This window comes from Gracilinanus agilis, chromosome X (assembly GCF_016433145.1).
Source record: "Gracilinanus agilis isolate LMUSP501 chromosome X, AgileGrace, whole genome shotgun sequence".
Classification (NCBI taxonomy): Eukaryota; Metazoa; Chordata; class Mammalia; order Didelphimorphia; family Didelphidae; genus Gracilinanus; species Gracilinanus agilis.
Window position 1 is genome coordinate 19,788,459 of NC_058136.1, and position 26,113 is coordinate 19,814,571.

Here is a 26,113-nt window from a genome sequence, read left to right on the forward strand (position 1 = left end):
TTATAAAACAGTGTATAGCTTTAGACCCAGCAATACCACTGCTGGGTCTGTTTCCCAAGGAGGTCAGGGGAAAAGGAAAAGGAACTGTATGTCCCAAAATATTTCTAGCAGCTCTCTTTGTAGTGGCAAAGAACTGGAAATCGCAGCAATGTCCATCACTTAGAGAAAGGCTGAACAAATTGTGCTATATGACTGTGATGGAACACTACTGCACCAGAAGAAATAATGAGCAGGTTATTTTTTTTTAATTTGCAAAGATCTACATGAAATTCTGAGGAGTAAAGTGAGTAGAACCAAAAGAATATTACATATAGCTACAGAATTAATGCTGGAAGAATAACTTGTGAACGTCTGCCTCCAGAGAAGGAACTGATAAATGGCAACACGAGAGATACAATCTATATATACATATCTTCTTGTCGAGTGATACCTTCTGTGGTGCAGGGAGGGGAAAGAGAGGCTAAGATATCAACAAATAAACGCTATTTAAAAATAAATAAAAAATAGATTTCTTAAAAAAAAAAAACATAGTCCCAGAGAAGTACAAGATGACTTAGGATGGGATAAGTACAAAGGAAGGGAGAGAGAGAGAGAGTCCTTAGAGAATGTAGATAGCAGGTGAAATCTGCACTTTAGAGAAGGCTGCGTGAAGGAGGTGGAAACTAATGGCCACAGGGAGTGTTCAGTGATGGCCAGTTTCATTTCTCTCCTATTTGTCTGCCCCAAAAGAATCTAGAGAAGAGTAATTCCTTTTGCCACCTGCATGGCCAGTGTCTTTCTGATAAGGATTTGTAGCCCTAAGAGGTGTGGTAATGGCCCCTTCGCAGATGCTGCTGGACCATAAAGAACATGCCTGAAGAATTCTAGTATCTTGGCCTTTATACTTTGCCAAGAAAATTTAACACTCTCTGACATTTGCAGAACTCTTAAAAGTTTGCAAAGTGCTTTACCTATGGAATCACAGTTTGAGAATGCACTGATGGGCATCCTGGGAATTTACCAGGATTTATCATATCATGATCTAAATGATGGGCATGATGGCATTTGAACCTTCCAACCACTCAATGAGTCAGTGACTAAAGGCATTCATTTATCAGCCTCCCCATTTCCAGACAAGGAAACCAAGTTTCTGAGAGGTTAGATGACTTGGTCTGAAACACGCAACCAGGAATGGCAAAGGTGGGATTTGAACCGGGGCTTCTTGATTCCCAAGCCAGAACTCTAGCCACTCCGGTACGATTGTCTCTCACTGTACTGCAAAGTCCTGACCACGCCTTTACAGCACTGCCTTTTTCCCTCCATGCTGGGAGGTAGAGGGAATAAACCTAATCCATCAGAATACAGATCTGTATTCACCTCTTGATTGATAGGGAAATATGAAGCAGCTAGGCCGTAGAATAGATACAGCACCAGGCCTGAAGTCAGGAAGACCTAAGTTCAAATCCAGCGGCCGCAGACACTTCCTAGCTGTGTGACTCTGGGCAAGTCACTTAATCTCTTTTTGCCTCAGTTTCCTCATCTGTAAAATGGGGATAATAAGAGTACTTCCCTCCCAGGGTTGTTATGAAGATCAAATGGTATAATAATTATAAGTCGCTCAGCACAGTGCCTGGCTCAGGGTAAGTGCTCCATGTTGTTCAGTCATGTCTGACTCTTTGTGACCCTGTGCACCACACTAGGGTTTTCTTGGCAAAGATCCTGGAATGGTTTGCCATTCTTTTTTCCAGTGTCCCCATATAAAGGTGAGCCATCATCGTTATTATCTGTAAAAGAAGAATGGCACCTGGCTTTTTGTTGTGGGGATCAAATGAGCTCAGATTTGTAAAGTATTAACTACTGGGGACAGCTAGATGACTCAGAAGATAGAAAGCCAGGCCCAGAGACAGGAGATCCTGGATTCAAATCTGGCCTCAGACACTTCCCAGCCATGTGACCCTGGGCAAGTCACTTGACCCCCATTGCCTCGCCCTTACTGCTCTCCTGCCTTGGAGCCAATACACAGTAGTGATTCTAAGATGGAAGGTGAGGGTTCAAAAAAAAGGACTCCTTTTTAATAGGTCCAATGGAAGGATTTGCACATTCATCAGCCCTTTCAGAGGTGCCACTCAATGGAGGGTTACCCATTGCTACAAACAAACGCAGGATTTTGGTTCCTGACAGAGGCCCCTATCTATAAAGTACAAAGAAGGTCAGTTTTCCAAGGGGACTTTTAGCCTCCAGGGCTCCTCTGTAGGTGTGCTCACATACAACAGGAAACCCAGCACAAGGAAATTTCCCATATAAAGGAATAATCACAATAATAATGATGATGATTATGATGATGATTATGAGAATTACTTTTAAGTGCTTTAAATGCTTTACAAAGGACCTGCCACACATTCTCTCTCCTTTGATCCTCACTATAACCTAATGGGGCAAGTACCATGAGTATAATTCCCATTTTACAGATAAGAAAACTGAGGTCCAGAGAGCTAAAGATGTCAAGAGGCTCACACCAGGGGGCAGCTGGGTAGCTCAGTGGATTGAGAGTCAGGCCTAGAGACAGGAGGTCCTGGGTTCATATCCGACCTCAGACACTTCCTAGCTGGGTGACCCTGGGCAAGTCACTTAACCCCAATGGCCTAGCCCTTACCTCTCTTCTGCCTTGGAGTCAATGGAAGGTGAGGGTTTTAAAAAAAAGTCTCACACCTAGTAGTATGTGTGAAACAAGGCTTGAACCCAGAGTTTCCTTATTCCAAACCCAGTATTCTACTCGAGGAGTCATTCTGTCTCTGGGGAATATGGCACCAGCCAATTCTAAGCAGGATTCCACTGCCTATCTTTGTTAAGGGGAGCGGTGCTAGAGAAAGTTCAAGAGGGATTTCTTAAGCACTGGCCTGCCATTCACTAGGAGTCACAATACTGTCTTGAAGTTGTCTGCACTGTTGTCTTATACCATGACTTTGATTATTAGAGGCCATGATATCTAATGGAGTCTGTACTAGGTTTTGAATCATAAGACTGCAGAGCAAACCCTGTCTTTGACCATTCTCTTAGCCTCAGTTTCCTGATCTGTAAAATGGGATAATAATCCTTACAGAGTCATTGCAAAGAAATGACCATAGAAGCATGAACTGTTAGCTCCTTAAGGACAGGGTCAGCTCATGGGAGTTCAGCTTTCTATTCCTTGTCTACCCCACCCCAGCCCACTCATGCCTGCCAGAGCCAAACCCAGGGTCCCGTGCACAGTAAAGGGTTCCAAAATGTTTCCTTAACTGAGCTGAGCTGAGCTGAGTTACCAATGGAGCTAAACCAGCCACGGTGAACTCAGTAAGGAACTGCTGGACTCAAGTTAAGGCCCCAGATGGCAAGCTCAGTAGATGGTGACCTACACAACAACAATAAATGCTGGAGTAGGGGGAAGCTGGGTAGCTCAGTGGATTGAGAACCAGACCTAGAGACAGAAAGTCCTGGGTTCGAATCTGGCCTCGGACACTTCCCAGCTGTGACCCTGAGCAAGTCATTTGACCCCCATTGCCTAGCTCTTACCGCTCTTCTGCCTTGGAACCAATACATAGTATTGACTCCAAGACAGAAGGTGAGGGCCTAAAAATAAATAAATGAATAAATAAATAAATGCTGGGGTCAGCCCAGGTGCTCCCACCCCACTCCCCAGCCAATTTGTTTCTCTTCCCTTATCATTCCTCTCCCCTTCCAACCCAGCTACCAAGCACACACTTTGGCAGTAACATAGTCTTCTGAGGCTGAGGCCCAGGTCAAGACCAAGAGAGGGACTGGGGGGTGGGGGCGGGGGCAAGGAGGAGATTAGACGGCAGCATGCGGCCTTTGTCTTGACACCAGCATGCCACCAACCAGGGCACAGGCTTGTCCTGCACAGCCATCCGCTACCAATCAATGGAGATGACTGAGCACCTACTAGCCAAGAACAGGGGCAAATGCAATTATATTCCAAGAGCTTTTACAAACAATCCCGGCTTTTACTGCTGGTGCTCTCTCAGAAACACTGCAGGGCCTCATTCCCTCACTCAGAACAGGCCATTCATTCACCTTGGAAAGCATGCTTCAGCACTGATGTCACTCAGAACATCTCACAAAATTCGTCCAACAAGAACTTTTCCCCAAAAGAATTCTCATCACCCTCTTCTCTGCTCCCCCCAAACCATCACTGGCATTTCCTGAAAAAAGTCCTGAGCTTGCAAATGGAACTTTTGCACTGTGGGGAGGCCACGGCAACATGGTATGGCAAGCATTTGTCTGAAACCATCTACCTAAGGCCTTCCGGGGAATCCCAAGAGACGGGAGCAATCATATCACTGCGAAGTCCTGGCACAAGTATTAGAGATCGGGCTGGATTTAACTTCTCAGGGAGAATATGGGCCATCTGTTTATCACTCAAGGAAAGACCTGGGCAAGGGGAGCTAGGTGGCTCAGTGAACCGAGAGCCAGTCCTGGAGTCTGGAAGACCTGGGTTCGAATGAGATCTCAGACACTTCCTGGCTGTGTGACCCTGGACAAGTCACTTCATCATCTTTGCCTAGCCCTTACTGCTTTTCCACCTTGGAATTGATACTTAGTATCAATTCTAAAACAGAAGGGAAAGAAATGAAAGGAGAAGAGAGGAGAGGAGAGGAGAAGGAAGAAAGAGGGAAAGAGAGAGAGAAAGAGAAAGAAAGAGGGAAAGAAAGAAAGAAAGAAAGGAAGGAAGGAAGGAAGAAAGAAAGAAAGAAAGAAAGAAAGAAAGAAAGAAAGAAAGAAAGAAAGAACAAACAAAGAAACAAAGAAAGATTGAGCAAGATGGCAAAAAGATGAAAATGGATTGAGTGTGCCTTTATTGCTGCTGTTCAGTCATGTCTCACTCTTTGTGGCACCCACAGATCATAGCCATCCATGGGCTTTTTCTTGGCAAGGACACTGAAATGGTTTGCCATTTCCCTCTCCAGTGGATTCAAAGGATCTTTTTCTTTTTTAAATCCTTACCTTCCATCTTAGATTCAGTACTGTGTATTGGTTCCAAGGCAGAAGAGTGGTAAGGGCTAGGCAATGGGGGTCAAGTGACTTGCCCAGGGTCACACAGTCAGGAAGTGTTTTAGGCTAGATTGGAATTTAGGATTTCCCATCTGTCTCTAGGCCTGGCTCTCAATCTACTGAGCCACCCAGATGCCCTAGTGCAATGATGGGCAAACTACTGCCCACAGACCAGATGTGGCCCCCTGAAATGTTCTATTGGGATGGGCGACATTCTTCCTAATATGACGAATACAGTGAGTAGGATACAAATACAATGAAACTTTGAAAGAGTTGCCTTAGAAACAGACTGACAGATGAGCATTTCCTTTCCTTTGGCCCCCTCTTTAAAAAGTTTGCCCATCGCTGCCCTAGTGGATCCTTTTTTAGACAAAGGTTAAGTGATTGCCCAGTCATATTGCTAGGAAATATCCCAAGGTCAGATTTGGACTCAGGTCTTTCTGACTCCAGGCCCAGCACCCTATCCGTTGAACCACATAGCTGCATCCTAAAAATGCATTAAGCATTTTTAGGATGCAGGGCACTGTGCTGGGCACTGTGCTAACTGCTGAGGATACAAATCTAAGCAAAAAGAACAATAGTCCCTGCCCTCCGGGAGTTTACATTCTAATAAGGGAAGGCACTCCATTAAGGGGAACTAGCAGGGTAGGTAGAGCATGGGCAGGAAGTGAGGGAGGGGGCCTGGTTCTGGGCAATATAAGGTAAGAACTCGCCTCTCAGAGCCTGGCAGAGTCCTAGGGGCAAATCCAAGGTATGTGGGAAGGAGGTGGGCAAAACAGCCCTGGTAAATTAGTGCTTTCTGCTTTGCAATGAACTTGACCTATAGATGCCGGGATTAAAGCTAATAGACCATAAGCTCCTTGAGGGCAGGGGTTGCTTTTTTGGTTTGTTTCTGTAGCGTTGGGATCTAGCAAAGTTCCTGATGCCCAGCAGGTGCTTCAGAAATGTTTGTTAGGTAAGATGGCTCCTTGTTCTGCTCCAATCAATCAATTAGCACCTCAGACAAATGGTTTCTTCGGACTGAGATTGCCCCTGAGAGTGTGCCCATTCCACGCTAGCTACTTCTGAGCTAACTGTGCAAGAATTCTGCCACTGGATACGGTGAGGCCAGGGACCACTGTTCAGAATGATGACCCTCAGCCAGCATGGTTTGTTTGCTCTCTCTTTGAATTTCCAGTTTTCATTTTATTTATAAAAATCTTCCAAACAGTAGAAAACTTCTGGTAGGTTAGCTCAGGCATACAGTCTTAATCTGACAGAGACAGTGCTAAATGCAGAATCCCGAAAGTCAACAGAAATGGGGCCAGTCTCATCTTCGTCCCTGTGGTGTTAGTGTGTCTGACTGGACTTTGTTTCGGAAAGAGACCTTGAAGGAGCAGAACAATAGGAGTTCTTTGCTCTTGTTGCCATCATCGGTAAAGGAGAAGCAATGCAGGGTGGCTGATCTCCAAGTCGGGATTGCCCCCTCACCTACCACTGATCTGACCAGGGGCCAGTTACTTACCTTTTCAGTAGTCCAGGTACTGAAGTCTCTAAGACAATTCCCCCATTCCCCAAATGCCAACTAATCAAGGGCTTTGGGGGCTTTGCAGGTATCTCCAAGCACCTTTGGACAAGACTGCACGACCTTTGGTTTTGGGAAGCAAACTCAGGGAATCCTAAAATATCCGTTTCAGGGTTACCAGAAGCTATCTCAGTCCCCATGGTCACATAGCTACTTGGCATCTGTGACAAGAATCGAACCCAGAGCTTCCTACCTCCAAGAGCAACACTCAAGCCACTATTCCATGCTCCCCTTAAACACCAGTTTGTTACTGCCCTTTCTAGAATATGGTACCCAGAACTGAGCCTGGTGCCTGGCCAAGGAGGAGTGGAGCAGGACCATCACTTCCCTCATTCTGGATACTATCCCTCTGTTAACGTAGCCTTTGGCAGCCATGTCACACCATTAATGAAAATGTGGTCCACCAAATCCTGGGCCCATGTCGAACATTTAGTGCTATTCAATTTCATCTCATTAGACTAGTTCATTGATAACGCTTGCCAGAACAGAGCCTTGTGGCACTCTGCCTGGGGCCTCCCTCACACCTAATGTCAACACTTTGGGGATCTGAGATGACATCCTCATGGGTACACATTGCTCTAACCCAGTGGTTCCCAAACTTTTTTGGCCTACCACCCCCTTTCCAGAAAAAATATTACTTAGTGCCCCCTGTCACATACTATCACCCCCAAATGCACCTGTGGCCATCACCGCCTCCCTGGATCGCTGTAGCACCCACCAGGGGGCAGTAGTGCCCACTTTGGGAATCACTGATATAACCCAACAGCTAGCAACCTTCAATACACTGCACCACGGCCAGGCCACTACTGAAGCTTCGAGCTTAGCTAGGCTGGCCTCTAAATGGCAAGACACAACCTGGCTTAGAGACCACCTGTGGAGAGTTCTGAACTTGATTCAGATTCAAAGCAAACCAAGATAGCGCTTGTGAAACACCTGGTGAGGCTCGCCAACTGTTAGCTGGCATTCCCATCATCCCCATCCCCCTCACTGTGCAGGAGCCAGGATCAGCAATGGCCAGGGCCCCCAGGGGTAAGACCCCAGAGAGGGTTCTGTCCCACATCGAGTTTTCCTGAACTAGACCTCAGCACTTTAGCACAGTGCCTAGCATACTGTTGGTGCTCAATAAAAGCTTATTGATGAACTGATCAAGCCCAACTCCTCACTTTGAACCATCTGCCAAAGCATGTGCTAAGGAGTATTTCTTCCAAAGGCTCAAAAACACACTAACAGGAAAAACGCCAGGGAGTGTGCAAATGTGGGATCAAAACTGTGGAGTTGTTTAGGTCGAACCCTGTGATTGACCTCATCAGGGCCAGGACCTCCCCACTTAAAGGAGAGTGGCAGCTCTGTGGCAACTTAGAGACTTAGGGGGCAGCTAGGTGGGCCCAGTGGTTAGAGTGCCGGGCCTGGAATCAGGAAGAACTGAGTTCAAATACAGCCTCAGACACTTACTACTCATCTGATCCAGGGTAAGTCACTTCACGGTTTTTGCCTCAGTTTTCTCTTCTGTAAAATGAGCTGGAGAAAGAGATGGCGAACCATTCCTATATTTTTGCCAAGAAAACCCCAAATAGGGTGGTCATGAACAATCAGACAAGACTGAAAAATACCAACAAAATAGCTTTTTAGGGCAGCCAGGTAGCATAGTGGATAGAGTGGCAGGCCTGGAGTTAGGAAGTCATGGGTTCAAATCTGGATTCAGACTTCATCATCATTCTAGCTATGTGACCCTAGGCAAGTTACTTAACCCCATTTGCCTAGCCAGTGATGGGCAAACTACAGCCCGTGGGCCAGATGGGGCCCCCTGAAATGTTCTATCGGGATGGGCGACATTATTCCTAATCTGACAAATACAATGAGTAAGATACAATACAGTGAAACTTGGAAAGAGTTGCCTTAGAAACAGACTGCCAGATGAGCATTTCCTTTCCTTTGGCCCCCTCTTTAAAAAGTTTGCCCATCACTGGCCTAGTCCTTTCCCTTCTGTATTAGAGTTGTTATTAGGACAGAAGGTAAGGGTTTAAAGAAAACCAGAGAAAGACAGTTGCTTGGGGCACTGAGAGGTTAAAAGACTCACCCAGGGGTTACACAGCATATACATGTCAAAGGCCATACTTGAACCTGGGTCTTCCTGACTCCCAAGCTGGCCCTCTGGGCACTTAGTATACCAGGCTCCATCAAAAGGGAGAGCCAAGAAATCCAGAGTGCACAGTGGGCATCCCTCACTCCAGGCAGCAGATTTGCCTGAAAGGGGTGGGTAAAGGGAATGTTCCCAAAAAGAACTTGATCCGAAAGCCCAGGGAAGCAGAGCAGCCATTAAGAGGAGCTGGACCTGGAAGCAGTCCCCTTAGCTCCTTCTTCTGAAGCTGGGCCTGGCAAGATTAGAGCTGCAGAGAGGCTAATGAGTTACTTGGTGACAGCCTCCAGGAAGCAAAAGGAATTTCAAGAGGGGGCTTTCTCTAAGGACCACAAGGACAGGGGCTCACTGTGCAACAGCAGGGATTTAGGCAGGCTTCCTGGATCCAAGGGTCACAAAGAAGGGCTGAAAGGGGGATAAGATGGAAGCCTTTGTCTGCAGGCAAGTGGACAGCCATTTGCCTGAGACAATTCCTATGGAGGCCCCCCCATAGGCCAGATGACCCCTTGGCCTGGTCCACTCCAGACCCATAATTCCATTCTCTCTGATACATCGATGAGGCCTTTGCTCTTAAGACCTCCTTAAGAGCCCCTAGCTGAACAAGGAAGTTAGCATAAGACCTCTAGACATATCTTCTTGTCCTGTTCTGCCATCCCAAGAGGCTGAGGTCAGCAAGCAAGCACCAATGAGCAGGCGCTTACCAGCAGAGCAAACGGAAGCCATTACTTTGTTCATGTTCTCTGACACCCTGATCCTCCTAAAGCACAGCTGAAAGGCTCTGCGGGCTCTCCCCTAAGCTTCCCTAGTTAAAGAAAGATGCGTATTCATGCACATATTTGCTCTTGGCCAGTGATGATCACAAAAACAGAACAATACACAGGATGACTTCAAAAACACAAGGATTCAGGTGAACGTTAACAACCGAAATAACGTTTCCCTCCTCTCCGTAGAGAGGCAGTAACCTATGGACACAAAATGCTGCATACACTGTCATACATGATTTACGTGGCAGCTTGCCTTGCTGGATGTTCCTCTTCGTTACAAGGGGCCGTTCCAAAAGAAGATTGTTGGGAGGTGCAATAATGTTGAAAAAAATGAAGATGCTTAAGAAAGCATCTGTGATCCTTCCTGTCAGAAAGGTCTATCGGGCTTTACTTACCATTAGGCTTAATTTCTCTGACATAATTACTAGGGAACCAGCCGGTTTTCCCATTCAAAGTGCCTTCCCACCAGCCACCTTCTTCTACTCGAGTGACGTAAATGATGTCGCCTTTGCATACTGACAGCTCATCTTCATTGGTCTGCTTAAAGTTGAATCTTGCCCTTACAACCAGCTGGTGGTTCCCATTTTCAGTCATCTCCTGGTACAAATAAGAAGGCGGTTCAGTGAGCACCAAAACAAAAGGGATAACAAGAAGCAAAAAGAGCTGTAACATCCCAACTTCCCCCAAAGGATGCCCAAGGCCACGCTGACTAGGATCCCTTCCAGTTCACCAGGATGAACAAAAGAGGAGACCAGGAAACCAGTCCTATCAGTCTAAAGTGGATTGGAAGACATGCTTCATAGTAGTTGAAGGTGATTTGGTAATGACAGTATTTGGAGGGTGAAGAGAGGGCTAATGCCTGCTAACAGAAAGCTTCTCTGGATTTCTGGACCTCAAGCCAAAAGAAACGAACAGCTCAAGGAAGCGGGAGAAAGGGGATGAATCCAAAGGGGAAGAATGGTCTTATTCTGGATCTAGAGCTGGCAAGAAATGTGAAGGTCAAGGAGGAAACGAAGGCCCATCTGTGGAAGTGAGATATATTGTTCAAGGTCACATGGGTAATAGCCAGCAAAGGCAGAATCTGAACCTAAAACCACTGACTCCAGAGCCAGCCCGATTTCCACTATACCACCACAATTCTTTGTAGGGGCAAGAAAGTATAACAGTAGAAATTTCTATGATGATTTAAGCTTTGGAAGGTGCTTTCTATACTTTATTGTAGTAGAGCCCCATAACAACCCTGGGAGGTCAGGACTCTTATTGTCCCCACTTTCCAGATGAGAAAGATGTGTGAAGCTATAGAAATGTGTGAAGCTAAGAATGCCGGCTTTTAGGATACTATCCTCCACCCAGGGAAGAGGAGCAAAACAAATCCAGCAAACTTAGGGTATAATCTGGCCAAATGGGAAAAATGTACCTGGGAACTCCTGCCCTGTACCATTGTGCAATGGTGGCAGTGGGGAAGTCCCCCACCCCTCACCCCCATCCTGACCTAAAAGACTTAATAATTGAGAAGAAGTGAATGAGTTCAGCTTCAAATGCCATCCCAAGCTGAGATTTCCAACAAGAACACACTTAGCAGGCAGACAGAGAGAGCCCGGCAGAGCTGTAACTAAGGCAGGGCAACAGAGCTTTGTCCCAAGACATAAAATTCTAAGTGTGTGCTGACAATGCCTGTGGGCCTTCAGCGTGCTGAGGTAAACTCCTTTGCCACTCACTATTCCTACAGTAGCCTCTGCATAACTGGCCTCACACTGGTGTCACAGAGTCTCTTCCTGCCCCCTCCCATACCCCCTGCCCCATGCAACTAGGGATGCTTTTCATGTGACTTGGCCCAGGTATAATACATACCGCTGCCTTTGAATGTCTTCTTAGCGCTGGCGCTGAGTTAGAAATCGCTCCTGGGATATTCGTCTGAGAACTGGAAACTGCACTAATGGAAGAGAAAGGTTGGCATGGTCTTTCTGAAACTTGGTAATCTGTGGGATTAAGGGAGGCAGAGATGTAAGTGCCATCTGCAACTCACTTCTTTATATGACGACACAGACTAACTAAAGCAGGGAGGAAAAGGAAAGTTGTGGAGTCCAACTTCATCTTTTAGAAGAGGAAGCTCAAACCCCAAGAGGGGACCAGATTTGTCCAAGGTCACACAGGAAGTAGCAGAACTGGGATTCAATTCCAAGTCCTTGGACTACAGAACTTTCCACTACATCAGGAAGTCACTTATCAATGAATGGCAAGCTGGCTTGGAGCTGACTCACAACTGGCCATGCCGTGACCACTTCTTGGGCAACTCATTGCTTCTCTATCTTCTTTCTATCTCTCATGGGGCTCAAGCTCTTTCCCAAATGTCTTAACCAGACTTCCCTTGTGAGGACTAAGACTGCACAGATACATTTCCCCGGGGAGCCACATCCAGATAGCTTCTTCCCACAGATCCAGATTGAAACACCCTGTTCTGTCACCCAAGAGGGTTAAGGGGGAAGTAACTCAGTACTCAATGAAACACTGAGTGGAAGGCAGTGTGGAAAAGGACCTGGAGCCAGGAAGTCTTGGGTCTAAATCCTCTGACACTTACTAGCTAAGTAATAATGGGGGTAAGACATTCTGCCTCCTTGAGCCTCAATTTACTCATCTGTAAAATGGATACTATGTTCCAGGGTTGTTTGTCATAAGGCTCAGATGAGGTAATGTAAGAAAAGCATTTTGCCAAACCTTAAGCACCATAGAAAGTTTAATTATTATTATTATGAGTGAATGCTTCTTTAAGAAATATTTCCAGTTTCTCTTCTGATTTTTCTCTTTTGTACCCTTCATACCAAGTAATTTTCCCTTAGCCACATGTATGGTCTACAATGCTCCCCTTCCACTGGAAAAGTAAAAGAGACCCAAAGAGAAAGGGAAAGGGAGGGAGGGAGGGAGGGAGGGAGAGAGAGAGAGAGATGATTGAGAGAGAGAGAGAGAGAGAGAGAGAGAGAGAGAGAGAGAGAGTGGTCTGTGTGTGTGTGTGTGTGTGTGTGTGTGTGTGTCTGGCAGCCACTGAATGGGTGATTATCCATTAAAACCCCCATCAGGCCAATGCAGGATTCCACTCTTCCTCCAAAGCTCCTGAAACTTGAGAATGGGGCCAATGTGAGCCCCAAGCTGCCTTCCCCACTGACTGTGTGCAGAAGGCGGGGGCTGGCCTTGGGACAAATTCAAATGAGGGTGCTCTTCCCCGCTCTGCTTCCTTTCGCAAGAGAGAGGCTATAAAGGGCCTGGCCTACCCAAAGCCCCAGCATTCCCTAGGAGATGAGTTCAGTAGCCAAGTAACTTCCCTGATGCTGTGGGTCTTAACTTTTACCTCATTGTATTCTTAGAAATATTGATGGCAACGAAGGGCCTGGAAAACTGGCTGAGAGAGTTTGGCAAGAGAGGGTATCATTTGTGTGGCCCCCAAAGGGCTGCTTGTCATGGACAGTTCCCGAAATTAGCTACTACTTCCAAAGATATCTCAGGCTGAAAAAAAGTAACCAAGACAGCTTCTTGATGGACACTTTTGCATTATACATCACGACTGTCAATTGCACCAAGCCCTTCTGAACCCTCGGGCTGGGGCGTCTGATCTTCCCAAGATAGTACAAGCTCCTGGAGCAGAGGGGAAAACTATCCAACCCAGAAGCTCCTTGAGATCAGGGGCTTTGCTCCCCTCCTCACTCAGCAACAGAAATACAGGAGGTACTTGGTCAAAAGCGGTTGAACCAAACTCATCAAGAACGAGAGATGACATTTTTATAGTAACTGAAGCGTGGCAAAGCACCTTACATCCATAACCTCACTGGAGGTTCAAAACAAGAGGCTGGTGAAACCATTTCTCACGTGACAGATTCCAGAGAATCACAGAGAATGCAAAGGAACCTTAGGGGTCACTTAGGCCAAATTCTTCATTTTATAGATGAGGAAACTAAGGTCCAGAGAGGGGATGTGGCTTGCCTGAATTCACATACAGGATCCTAAATCTGAGCTAAAAGGGAACTCTTGGGTCATACAGTCCAACCCCTCCTTTGTACAGAAGAAGAAACTAAGGCCCAGGGTAAAAGAGACAAGATCACATAGTGACTGCCATGCTGGACTTCCAGGTTTAAAATCCTCCCTGGGGCAAATCACTTCAATTCTCTAATCCTGAGGTCGCTTCTCTGTAAAAAATGGGTACAATAATAGCAGTTCCCTCACAGGATCATCGTGAGGGACTAACAAGGCCATCTATGGAAAATGTTTCATAAACCTTAAGGTGCTATAGAAACATGAGCTCCTGTCATTATTACATGAGGAAACCGGGGCTCAGGGAGCTGCTCAAGTCATTTGGTCAGAGTTGCCCAACAAGGAAGGGTCAGCAGGTCTGCTAGAGGCCCCAGGCCTCTAACCCCTCTGCCACCCAACTCTTTGAATATTAAAAGTGAGCTTTAAATAAACATATGGAGAACTACTTTCTCAACAGTTAAATGATTTTTAAAAGAAAAGGTTTCATATTCTTATCTCTGAGGAAAATCAACGTGGTTGGTAAGAATGGGAACAGGAAGGACTCTGAGGCAAGAGAATGACTTCTGAGATCCAGGACCCTGCTTCAGGCAGCTATATGACTTTAGGACTCACCTTCCTCATCTGCAAAATGGGTATAAAATTTGCATCTATCTCAAGGGACAGCTGTGAAGCTCAAAATAGAATGTGTAAAAAGCATTTTGTATACTTAAAGAGTTTAGATAAAAGCAAGATAGTATTATGATTAGAATTTCTATTAAGTACCCACAACAGGCTAGGTGTTAGGGAGATCTACAGTTACTTCTTTCACCCAATGACTGGCTGAAAATTTGGATGATGTTTTCTTATCTTTTGCATATCTTAAATTGCTTTTGAACCTCCAAACAACTCTGTTTTGGAAAGTATTCATATTATTTCTGTTTTACAGATGAGGAAACTGAGGTTCAGGAAGGTCACTGCCTTGCCTTGAGTCACACAGAGAGCAGAGACAGGGACTGGACCCTGGGCCTTCTTCCTAACCTCAAGTCCAATAACGAGCTGGAATCAGAGTATGAGGTTACCCAAAAGGAAGGAGAGGAAAGAGAAGAGAGCAAGAAGTCTCATTTCTCAAATGGAAAGAGAGGAGTTGAGGCCTCATTTTGCAACCTTAAGAAGAAAGGAAAGGGCCTGATCTTTACCCTTCCCTCCTCCAGCCTTGTAATGCTGGCCATCTACTTATTTGTCAGAAGGGAAGCTCCTTGTTTTTGACACCATGCAAAGATGTCTGGGCATTCACAATGTGTCTGTTTCCATCTTTATTTACACCTTAAGTTATACCAAAGCAAAGCTGTTCCCACCAGTTGTACCTTGAGCTGGGCCTAAACTGACTCCTTGAGTGACTGAGAGTCCGTGGGGTACCCCCAAAGATCCCCAGGGCACAACAAACATGAATAGGAAGCCCTCCTACTCACTCCCCCCAACATACACATACCCCCACCTTCTGCCTTACCCTCAGTGGCTTTGTTGACAGCTAAAAGGGTACTCAGCACTCTGGAGAAATTGTTGCCTGTGTAAAGGTCACAAGGATCAAATACCTGCAGGGGGAAAAACAGGAGAGGCAAATGGTGAGACTCCCCCAATTCAAGCTTCCCAGAGGAAAGAGGAAGGGAGACAGGGAAGAACCTTCTCTTCCAGCTCTCCAACCCAATTTGAAAAGCCAAGAAGCAAGCCTTGGTGTATCCTATGGGAACAGATAAAAGAGGAAGCCTAGGGGCAGCTGGGTAGCTCAGTGGATTGAGAGTCAGGCCTAGAGATGGGAGGTCCTAGGTTCAAATCTGGCCCCAGACACTTCCTAGCTGTGTGACCCTGGGCAGGTCACTTGACCCCCATTGCCCACCCTTACCACTCTTCCACCAAGGAGCCAATACACAGAAGCTAAGGGTTTAAAAAAAAAGAGGAAGTCTGCCAGCCCACCTGCCCATCCATCCACCAGCCAGCTTGCCTGCCTAATAATTCAGGGCAGGCCATTCAGGAATCCAAATGAGAACAGAACGGGAAAAGAAGGCAAAAACCAGTCCCCCCGACCTCCAAATGTACCAACAGACAACATTCTCCCTGCCTCGGCTGTCTCCAAGCACTTGGCATGCACTGCCACGTGTATGATATCCTAAAGTTCGTGGAAGTCCTTCACAAACATCTGAGCCTCCCCACAAAAGCCTGGAGAGGGTGTTGCTCCTGTTGTCCCTGTTTGATAGATGAGGAGTCTAAAAGCTCAGAGAGGTTAAGGGACTTGCCCAGGGTCACACAGCTAGTAAGAAGTGGATTAAAACCCAGGGCTTCCTGACTCCAAAGCTGATACTCTAGCCACAGTACCACACTGCCTCCCATGTCTGTGGCTGTCACTGTTTATAATTAGCAACAGATAAGTGAGGTGACATTTCCAATAAATGAGGCTGGTGCTTCTGTTTTTATCCCAATGGGTCATTTCTTTTTTTGGGGCTCTTTGTTGTTTGGAACTGTCCCCTTTCCTTGCCCTTCCCTGGTCTCCCACTTCAGGTTTAGGCCTGCTTCCCAAACCCTGAGAAGAGCAATGGCCTAAAGTAGGAAATCGGAGCTCTACTCCTTGCCTATGGGAGCCCCTTACATGGCCCATTTGCCTAGATACTGAACTCTTTGGGCACCTGACCCCCATTCTGCCTGGTACCCACTTTCTTGGCTCCTCAGTCCCTGGTCTGAGCTTTTAAATGGCCTTTGCCTGAACTAAATGACTGATATCAAAACTTCTACCTTGACAATTAGATTCCATACTTAAAATATTAGCTCTCCCCAAAGGAATTTGCTAGTTAAACCATCCCATAAAGAGCAATGTCTAACGTTGGTTTTAGCACTATCATTTCCGTGTGAAGTTAACAAGAGCCCTGAGAAGTAGGCAGTACATACAAATATGCTTATTATCATCATCTCCACTCCACTAATGAGGAAACTGAGACCCAAAAAAGTAGGTAAACAGTCCACGGTCACCCAGCCAGTAAATGATCAAACTGGCAACAAGCTTTCTGGCCTCAAAGACCAAAGCTCTATTACACCACACTGTTTCTCTGTATGAATGGAGGATCCAAGATGATTTGGATCAGGGGTTAAGAGGAGAGAACAAGAGGGCACTGGGTTTCAGGCCAAGAGGGCACAGGAGAAGGCCCTATCTAGTGGAGAAAAGGGCACTGGAGAACCTGGGGAGGGACCATTTGGCCAGCAGCTAGCCATGCTCACACATGAAACAGGTCTGGGGCCAATAGAGAAATGCAATAGTGACCCTAAAAATGAAGATGGCTTACGGGGGGAGAGGGTGGCGCTCAGCAGCAAGAAGAGACCAGAAAGCCCTGCAAGCAACCAAAAGAAAGGCAGCTTTGCCGCCTGGAACCTGCTAGATTTTGAGATCTAAGAGATTAGGGACGAGTTCTTCCTCATCTCAGGATCTCCCACAGTGCAGGTGGATGAGCCCTAGGAAATAATTACATCTCTGAGCTCAAGTAACCTCTATGTTCAACTTGCCAGAGAAGCATCAGCAGAATTTTTCCACAATCCTATCTAGGTAGGCAGAGCTCAGTAATGAGGAATGTTTTTTATACAAGTTTTCCCCTGCCCTCCATTTTGGGGAGATTCATATGCCAAACAGAACCAATCTCTTCTTCCCTTCTCTTCTATGAAGTATCGGGTGTCTATATGGAATGGGCAGGGCTCCGGTCTGGTGGCCAGCACAGAGCACACCAAAGCCAAGTCATCCTTCTTCTTGGTCTCCAGAAAGCCTCCCGTGCCTTCGGCAGGAACTCAACTAAAACACGTACGCTACTGCCCACTGGGGCCCTATCCAGGCAAACTTTCTCCCTCTCTTCCTAACTACGGCTTCTAAAAATAACCATGGGGATTCTGCAGCCCTACAGCACTGAGGTTTACAATAAGTCACAAAATCTGAGGAAATTACATCCGATGAAACCAGCATCTTAGTAAATGAATCCTCTGTTTCAGGCACCGGACTTGGCAAAAACAAAAACAAAACTTGCACCATTCTACGCTCTTAACCACAAGCACTTAATGCTCTTAAGAAGAATCAATGTGGAGCTATGCTGAAAGAGCAATGAACTTGGAGTCAAAAGAAGTGGGTTGAAATCCCAGCTCTGCCATTAGCTAACTGAGCATCCCCGGGCAAGTAAGGCTGCTATGTATATTTTTGTACATATTTTCTCGCTGTCAATAACCTCCCTGGGGGATAGTCCTAGTCCTGGAATGTCTGAGTCAAAGGGTATGAACAATTTAGTAATTTTTCTTGCTTAATTCCAAATTGTTTTCCAGAACGGTTGAAGCAATTCACAGCTGGACCAGCTGTGAATTAGCACGCCTGTCTTCCCACAGCCCCTCCAACAATGAGTTTTCCCATCCTTGCTAGCTTGATGGGTGTGAGAAGATTGTTTTAGGTTTCATTTCACTGATTAACAGTGATTTTTTTTAAATTTCTCTCATGTGGTTTTGCTAGTTTATATTTATTCCTTTCAAAGTTATTTGCTCGAATCCTTTGACCACTGCTGGTCTGCTGAGCAGCCTTTACTTTCAACACTGAAACTAGGGAAGGAGCATTCTTTTAAAACTTGTTTAAAGTCTCTCCTGATTTCAAAGGAGAGGAGCAACTATTATTAAAGATCTTTTAATGGTGTGCCTGAAACACTAGCCAGGCCGACCGCTTTCCAACTGTTTGAGAGGTGGTTGTTTGTCTGGTCCCATGAAAATGGCCCCAAACCTCCCAAAGAAATTGCCAAATGGATGGCTGGGTGACCTTGCAAGCACCCAGACCTAAAGAAATACCCAGAATGAAATTACTTTAATAAACCTGCTCGCTTCGAAGGTGCCAACAATGTCTTAATCGTTACCTCTTCTCAGTCTCATCAGCCTGACCTAAGCACATCATCTCCTTCCTTTTGGACACTTCTCGAATTCCAAGACATTGCATCTTCTGGCTCTCCCTGCTACCTGCTCAGTGATTCTTGAAATCCCACGACCCATGTCCTCTTCCCTGCGTGTGGGCACCCCTCCGGCTCTGCTGCTGAGAACCTCTCCTCTTCTCTTTGTTCGCCTCGGGGATTTCATCAGTTCCCATGTACTTAATGATCATTTCTAATCAAATGACTCCCAAACTCGGATCCCCAGCTGAAATGCTTCTCTTGATTTCAGTTCCAAAGCACCAACTGTCAAACCTCTCTACAAAGTTGTATGCCCTACTGTCATCTCCAGCTCAACATGTCCAAATTCAAACCCATTAAATGATGAAAGATGCCAACCTTACTCTCAGCAGGGGCTGAGGGGTGTGGATTGATTCCACAGGGGCAAGATTTTCACATATGCTGTCAGAAACTCTCACTGTAATGACTGTTTTTGCTTAATTGTTTTTCCCTATTAATTAGGGGGTGGTTCAGTGCTTGGGTGAAGAGTAAGAGCAACGGCTGTGATAGAAAAATAAAAGGCAAAAAGAAAGGCTGAGGAACCAGCTTGCTAATGTAATAAATAATACACATAAGTATATTCTGTACACGAATATTATATGTAACATACAGTACACGGAGACAAAGCTAACAGCAATAAAACCTCAGATGCCGTTGGAAGGAACCTTAGAACAAAAGGATTTGGGGGCCAGTACTTGGTTTGGTAGGGCAGTGAGGTGAAGCAATGGCTAGAACACCAGGCCTGGAGTCAGGAAGACTCATCTTCCTAAATTCAAATCCAGTCTCAAACACTTACCAGCTATGTGACCCTAGGCAAGTCACTTCACTCTGTTTGCCTCAATTTCCTCATCTGGAAAATGAGTTAGAGTAGGAAATGGCAAACTGCTTCGGTATCTTTACCAAGGAAACCCCAAATGAGGTGACCAAGAATTAGACATAACTAAAAAAAAAAAACTGACTGAACAATAACAACAATTTTGTTTGCTCCTTTGTCCCGATTGTGGGCATGACATTTCAGGTGTTCCTTATTTTGCCTATGGATTTGAATATTCCCGTATATTCAGTTTTATTGGAGTCACAGGGCACACTCCAGAACCGAGAGCTCTTATGGCCTTTGGCTGTGACCGTGTGCCTTGGGCCACTCACCAGAATTCGGGGGCTCTCTTGGTTGGTGGGGTGACTTTCCTTGTCTCAGGTTTCTAAGACAGAAGGTAAGAGTTTTTAAAAAACAAAACAAAAGCAATACTATGTATTGGTTCCAAGGCAGAAGAGTGGTAAGGGCTAGGCAAAGGGGGTTAAGTGACTCTCCCAGGATCACACAGCTATGAAGTGTCTGAGACCAGATTTGAACCCAGGACCTCCTGTCTCTAAGCCTGGCTCTCAATCCACTGAGCCACCCAGTTGCCCCCAAAGCTATGACTTTTTAATTTTTTCAAGAAAGTATGAAGGCCTTGGTTTGCTTTGCTGTTCTGACTCTGCATCGTCCTCAGGGCAGGAAGACTATCTCTGATCTCTAGGGCTTCCTAGACAAGAGAGCTGGGATTCAGGGCTCTCTGGGATAGAAAAATCGGTCTTCTCCGATTGATTCCCCTTAGGATAAAGGTCCGCTACTGGAGCTTCTGGGGTTCAGAAGAGGGAAGATTGGCCTGAGAATTAGGACCAGCCCTTCAACATGGGGGGTGGGGGTGGGGCCCTGAACAAATCCCTTGTTATCTCTAGTAGCCTCAACTATAAAACAGAGATAACCTCATCTATAACATGGAGATAAGAAGATCCCGCCTACCTCCTAAGGTTGGCTGTGAAGAAAAGAAGTATAAGAGAGGCGGGCCATCAAGGCCACCCCTCTCGCTTCATGGATAAGAAAACTGAGACAAACAGAAGGAAAGTGACTTGCCCAGGAGTACGCAGATCAAAAGTGTCTCAGTCTTCCTGGCTACAGGCCCAAGATTCTATCCCTGTTGTCCCAGGGACTCTCAGGTAAGGGACATAGCAAAGTGCCCTGCAGACCTTCATATCCTCCATCAGAGGCTCATAAGCTGAGGGCCTGCAGGAAGACTGCAGTGAATCTATGAATTTGGAAGGGGAAAAAAGAGGTGATTTCCCCTAACCTTTACCTGGAATTTCACATTTCCTTCAATTGTGATTACAGACAACAAAACAGAAGGCCATAGACTTCCCCAGCTGGCCAAGGGGACCCAAGACCCAAAAAAGGTATCCCTGTGCTAAATAGGTGACAGGCTGTGTGACCCTGGATGAATCACTTAACCCCCCCCCCCCATTGCCTAGCCCTTACCACTCTTCTGCCTTGTAACCAACACTTCATATCAATTCTAAGGCAGAAGGCAAGGGTTTTTTTTTTAAATAAAATAAAATAAAATAAAAATAAACAGGAGGAAGCTATTTTTGTCATTGTTATTAGCAGGGTAACCTAAGACAAGGAAGGTCGCCTCACCAAGACTCAGTTTCCTCATGTGTACTGTGGGGACAATAGTATTTGCACTACCTCTGAGAAGGAAGGGCCTTGCAAATGTCGAAAGTGGGGAAGAAGTAGAAGTTATTGTTGGCATTGGGACTAGGAGCGAGGCAGGGCAAACGCAAAGAAAAGTGAAGAACCCTTGTGGACTTGGTTGATCTTTAGGAAGTTGACTGTACTGGGGAGGCTACCAAAGTCCTCGAGGAGAGGCTCCCAAGATGACAAAATGCAAAAAGTCTTGTCCTTGGACAACCTGCCCAACAATAAATAGGCATGAGAGAAAGGAGAGCCTCTCTCCTTGTTAACAAGCAGGGCCAAATGAGCTGTGAGCAGTCCCCGCCTTCCAAACACATGACTTCCAAAGCACCTGCTGCTTTCAATCCCCCTCCCTCCCTGATTCCCCCATCAGAGCCCCAGCCCCCTCCTCTCCTCTCCTCTCCCTTCCCCCCAGTTTCCAAGCCCATCACTGAGCCCCTGCCCCACCTCCTGCCAGGGCAGGGCTTGCTTCTGCCCTTGGCGCTCCAGCAACTCCCAGCAGCTCCAAGGGTTAGGACAAACCACCCCACCCAAGGAACAGTTCTTAATGTATCTGCCCATAAAAGCAGAGTATTGTTTCTTTGGAGAGTGTATTGCATTAGGCTAGAAGAGCAAAGACTTGGAACTAGGAGCCTCGGAGTCCAGCCCACTCATTTTACAGATGAGGAAACTGAGGCCCAGAGAGAGTAGAGTGACTTGCTCAAGGTCACACATAAGATCACAGAGCTAGAAGGGACCTCATTTTAGAGAGGAGGGCCAAGATTCAGATAGGTCTGGGGTGACCTGCCTGCCCAAGGTCACAAAGCTAATAAGCAGCAGAGGTTAGAATTTAAGTCTTCTTGATGTCTAATCCAATGCTCCATCTTCTCCAGTCCCATTCCCAGGCTCAACCTGGGAAGCCCTTTGCAGAGGTAAGCAAAACCCAGGGAACACTCTGTACGGTGACATAAAGCAAGCAATGGTAAAAGATCGCCATAACCAATCTGGACTCCCCGAAACTGATCGCAAAGAAGCCCTCTCTAGGTGGTGAGCTCTGGGTGTGAAATGGGGCATACAACATGAGAGAGAGTTGTGCTTAACACAGATGGGCTCGTTGGGACATGACAGTAACGTAAAAGAAAAGGCGTAGCTACAACCTTTGTTTTTTGGAGAGAAAATTGCTTTTCAAGTTTCAACCAACTGACAATTGAATTAAAAAGACTCTTGCAACCTGCTCTTGTGTGGCCAAATGTGCTTCCTTCCACCTTTCTCCTTATTCTCCTCCTGTACTAAATGAGTTCGAAAACCAACTCGTGTTCTCCTTTCCTCCTCGTTTGAGACAAGATATTCCAAATGGCCCAGCCCTTCAGAGGACAAGTTCCTTTGTCCATTCCCCGTCGGTGGCAGAAGCCCCTACCCACAAGATTGATTCTGAGCTGGAAAGGTGCATCTACTGCAACCCACAGCCGTTTTCCAGTAAAGATGGCTGAGACCCGGAAGGAAAGGTTCCTGGCTCCATGAAAGCACAGGCTGGCTTGAACCAAGATCTTTTGCACCCCAAAGCCAAGGCCCTTTCCACTAGTTCACTCTGCTGGCCATACGTGCCAAAGGCCCAGGACAGTCTGGGACGGATTCCAAAAGGCCTGCTACCTCCTGCCTGTCTCCCATTCTAACAGGTGGGGGAGGAGGTGAGCGGGAGAGATGGGGCTCCTTTGCCCCTCCTCACCCACAGCAATGTGTCTAGCTCATCTACTTCTAGCTGGGTTGGCATTCCAAGATGGGGGATGGGGAGGGAGGGAGGAAGGGAGGAAGGGAGGGGGCTAGATGGGACACCAAGCTCAAGGGCAAAAAGAAGGGCAGAAGGGATGGCTCCCCCTATTCCCACTGAGTCAAGCTGGACTCTTTATTAAGGCAATCCAAAAGAAAAAATGCCAAACCAGAGCAACGAGATAGATTTCCCACTGTAGAAGGAGGATTGGCTTTGCCAAGTATCCAATAGGCAGTAGGGAATATAGCAAAGGGCAATGGGCTAGGAGTGGGGAGACCCTGACTTGTGTCCCAGTTCTACCATCTCCTCACCATATGACCTCAAAGGCCAGGTATTGGCCCCTCTCTGAGGAGTTTGCCTGTGTAGCCTTCATAAAAGGCCAGAGGGCCAGGAAGACAAGCTCTCAGGTCACCTGGGGCTCTGAAGTCCTAGGGTTAAAAACAGAGACCCTCTCACCAACAGCTCCCTGGTGCATTTAAGCATCTGCCTCCACCAAGCCTCTCCTGACTAGAATCCCAGGATCCAGAGGTGGAAGGGACACTCAAAGCCATCTAGAACCCTTCCTTTGATAGAAGAGGCCACGGAGGCCCCAGTGAAGGGAACCAACATGCCCAAGGTCACAGAGCTCCTAACTGGCAGGGCTACCCTATTCCGGCCTTCTACGTTCTCTCTCTTCTCCAAAGTCCTATGGCACCCAAGGGGCACACAAGACAATCCGGGATTTGTTCAATTGTCTTTTGTCGTGTATGGCGTATCTTCTCTCTCTAACCGAATCTTTTTTTTTTGGGGGGGGGGAGGAGTTTAGAGACAGGGCAAGAACCATCTTCTATGTCTTTGGTTATCTTCCTTCACCCCAACAGGGTGCCTAACAGGGTGCTGCTCCCATGGAACCCTCTAAATAAATGCCTGAGGAATGGCCAGTGGGGAAGCTTCCATCATTAATGAGGATCACAACCTTTCTAGGACTTAGTAGCTAACTTCAGGGAGCTGCCTGAGGCATAGAAGGTGATGGGGCTTGCTCAAAATCACACGCCTAGTAAATGCCAAAGGCAAAAGTTGAACTCAGGAATTCCTGACATGAAGCCTCACTTTAGCCACTATACCAGGTTGCATCTGATGAACGAAAAAGAGTATTCCAGGTTCCGTTCAGCCTTCCAGAAACACACCTAGAGCTTAAAGCAGAGAGAGATGGGTTCTACTGGTCCAGATGGGCTAAGAGCTCCGGGTTCTGTTAGTCCAGAGCCCACAGTGGATGCAGGACATCTGGCTCCCTCCTATTCCCACAGTAACCTCTGAGCCCGGCTTAGCCCAGGAGAGGGTGGTAGCCCACAGGTTTGGAGGCAGGGACAGCAATACCTTTCTCAGTGGCGGGGTATTGTTGTCAACAGCCCCTGAATGAAGGAGAACCCCAGCCACAACCATCTCCATAAAGCCAGAGCAGCCAAGCCCACTGGGTCCCAGCAAGGAAACTCACCCAGAGCAAGCAGAAGCCGCAGGCAGTGTCCCGGGCTGCAGCGCGTCCCTGTCACTACCTCTAGTCTTCAGGGCAACTAGAGGCTTGCTCTGAAGCTGGGGTGGTTTTTCTTTCCCCCTTTGGAGCTGGCAACCAATAGAAATGCACTGGGCAAGGAATTCTTGGGCTTCCTGCAGAGGTCTATATAGAAGCCGCTTTTCCAAAACTGGTCTGTCATTTTTAGAAGGGCCAGTCAGTGCCGAGGAGACATAATCCAAACACCCCGAGGAGGGGAGACGCGAGCTCAGATAACAAGGAGCATTGGGAATGGCATCCATCGAGCGCGCGCTCTGCCTCGCCATGCACGTGCCCGAATGTACACCACACCTTCTGTAGGCTGCCTCCCGGGGCCCAGCTCCAACAGGGTTTATTACCCAGTGTCAGATAGAGCAGGGGTCAAAGCTGAAGAGGCCGGGCCATTCCACCCCAACGCAGAAAACGCAGCCGAGGCTGCTGCTAGGCACTGGGGAAACAAAGCCCCAAAGCGACCCAAAACAGAAAAACATCTCCTGCCCATAAGCAGCTTACATTCTACTGGAGGAAAGAGCACAGGGGCAAAGAAACCATCTGAGGACAGAGAGAGGACCAACCACTAGGGGGAGGAGGGAAGGCTGCCTGGAAGAGGCAGCAGTCCGGCAAGAAGAGAATGAGATGGGAGGTCCTAGGTTCAAATCTGGCCTCAGCCACTTCTCAGCTGTGTGACCCTGGGCAAGTCACTTGACCCCCATTGCCTACCCTTACCACTCTTCTGACTTGGAGCCAATACACAGTATTGACTCCAAGACGGAAGGTAAGGGTTAAAAAAAAGAGAGAGAGAGAGAGAGAGAGAGAGAGAGAGAGAGAGAGAGAGAGAATGAGGGAGGGGATTCCAAGAGGCAAAGAAAGACTGGAGTTCATACTCTGATTGGAGACTCGCAAGTCGGGGCAATTTCTCTGGGCCTCAGATCTCCTCATCTATAAAATGAGAGTTGGACTCAGTAGCTCCTAGGGTCCCTTCCAGCCTGGTATCTAGGAGCCAGAATTAACGTATGTAGGGCAGGCATGGAGACAGCCTGAGCAAAAGTAGAATCCCACCTGTGTGCTCTTGGCCTGGGGCAGAGTGTGCAAAGGGGAATAACTTGAAGGTAGAGGCCGCAGGTAAAATGGAGAGGGAGGGAGGGCGAGAGGGAGGGCAGGCCTGCAGGGCTGGGATTGGCCTAACTTGTTCTCTGGCCCTCAGTGTGGGGTTGGGAGGGGTATAATGTCTGAAAGTAGCTGGGGTCAAAAACCCAAGGTGTCAACAGAATGGCAGGAAATGGGAGACAGAGGAAGAGAGAGAGCCAGATAGAGGAGAGGAGGGAAGGAGGGGACAGGGAGATGGAGAGAGAGGAAAGAGGGAGAGGAGGGAGAGAGAGAGGAGGGGAAGAGAGGAAGGAGGGGGAGAGGAAAGGGAGGGAGGGAGAGGGAGAAGGAGAGAGAGGTAAAGATAGTAGCTGTTTCTCTGAGCCCCAGTCTAACTTGTCAGGGTGTACAGCAAGAGCGAAACTGGGATTAAGAATTAATAGGGCTAAGTAGCCAGGGTCCCCAGTGCCGAGTTTTCATGAAGGTGGTAGGTAGCATGGTAGCAGCACTGCCGATGTGGATAAGGGACTGATCTTGTCCTGAAGGCAAAACCTTCGACAAGTGTTCCCAAGCTTTATCTGCAGTCAGTCTGAGGGTGGCTTTGGGTGCCAACCCCAGATAGCCCAACAGCAGCACTGCACAGCTTAGCTTGGCTGATCATTATCAATTCAGAGCTGGAAGGGGTCTTCCGAGTCCAATTTCCTTCCTTTTACAAATGAGAAAACTGAGGCCAAGAGAGTCCCGGTGATTGACCCAACTGCTGGCCAAA

General features: G+C 47.1%; 2 protein-coding genes across 2 annotated transcripts in view; one reads left to right on the top strand and one right to left on the bottom strand.

Moving 5' to 3' along the window:
• LOC123253517 (transmembrane 9 superfamily member 2-like) overlaps positions 1–26,113 on the top strand; it is a gene marked incomplete at its 5' end in the record, with an annotated part of 941,355 nt that overhangs the window by 715,026 nt on the left and 200,216 nt on the right. The window lies entirely within an intron of this gene.
• The window catches only part of ARHGEF6 (Rac/Cdc42 guanine nucleotide exchange factor 6), a 119,245-nt gene that overhangs the window by 80,391 nt on the left and 12,741 nt on the right, over positions 1–26,113 (bottom strand). The window contains exons 3-5 of the mRNA XM_044682631.1: positions 14,997–15,081; positions 11,342–11,469; positions 9,886–10,087 (exon numbers count right to left, since the gene is read on the bottom strand). Coding sequence (XP_044538566.1) covers positions 9,886–10,087; positions 11,342–11,469; positions 14,997–15,081 — 415 coding nt within the window. The remainder of the gene's footprint in view (positions 1–9,885; positions 10,088–11,341; positions 11,470–14,996; positions 15,082–26,113) is intronic.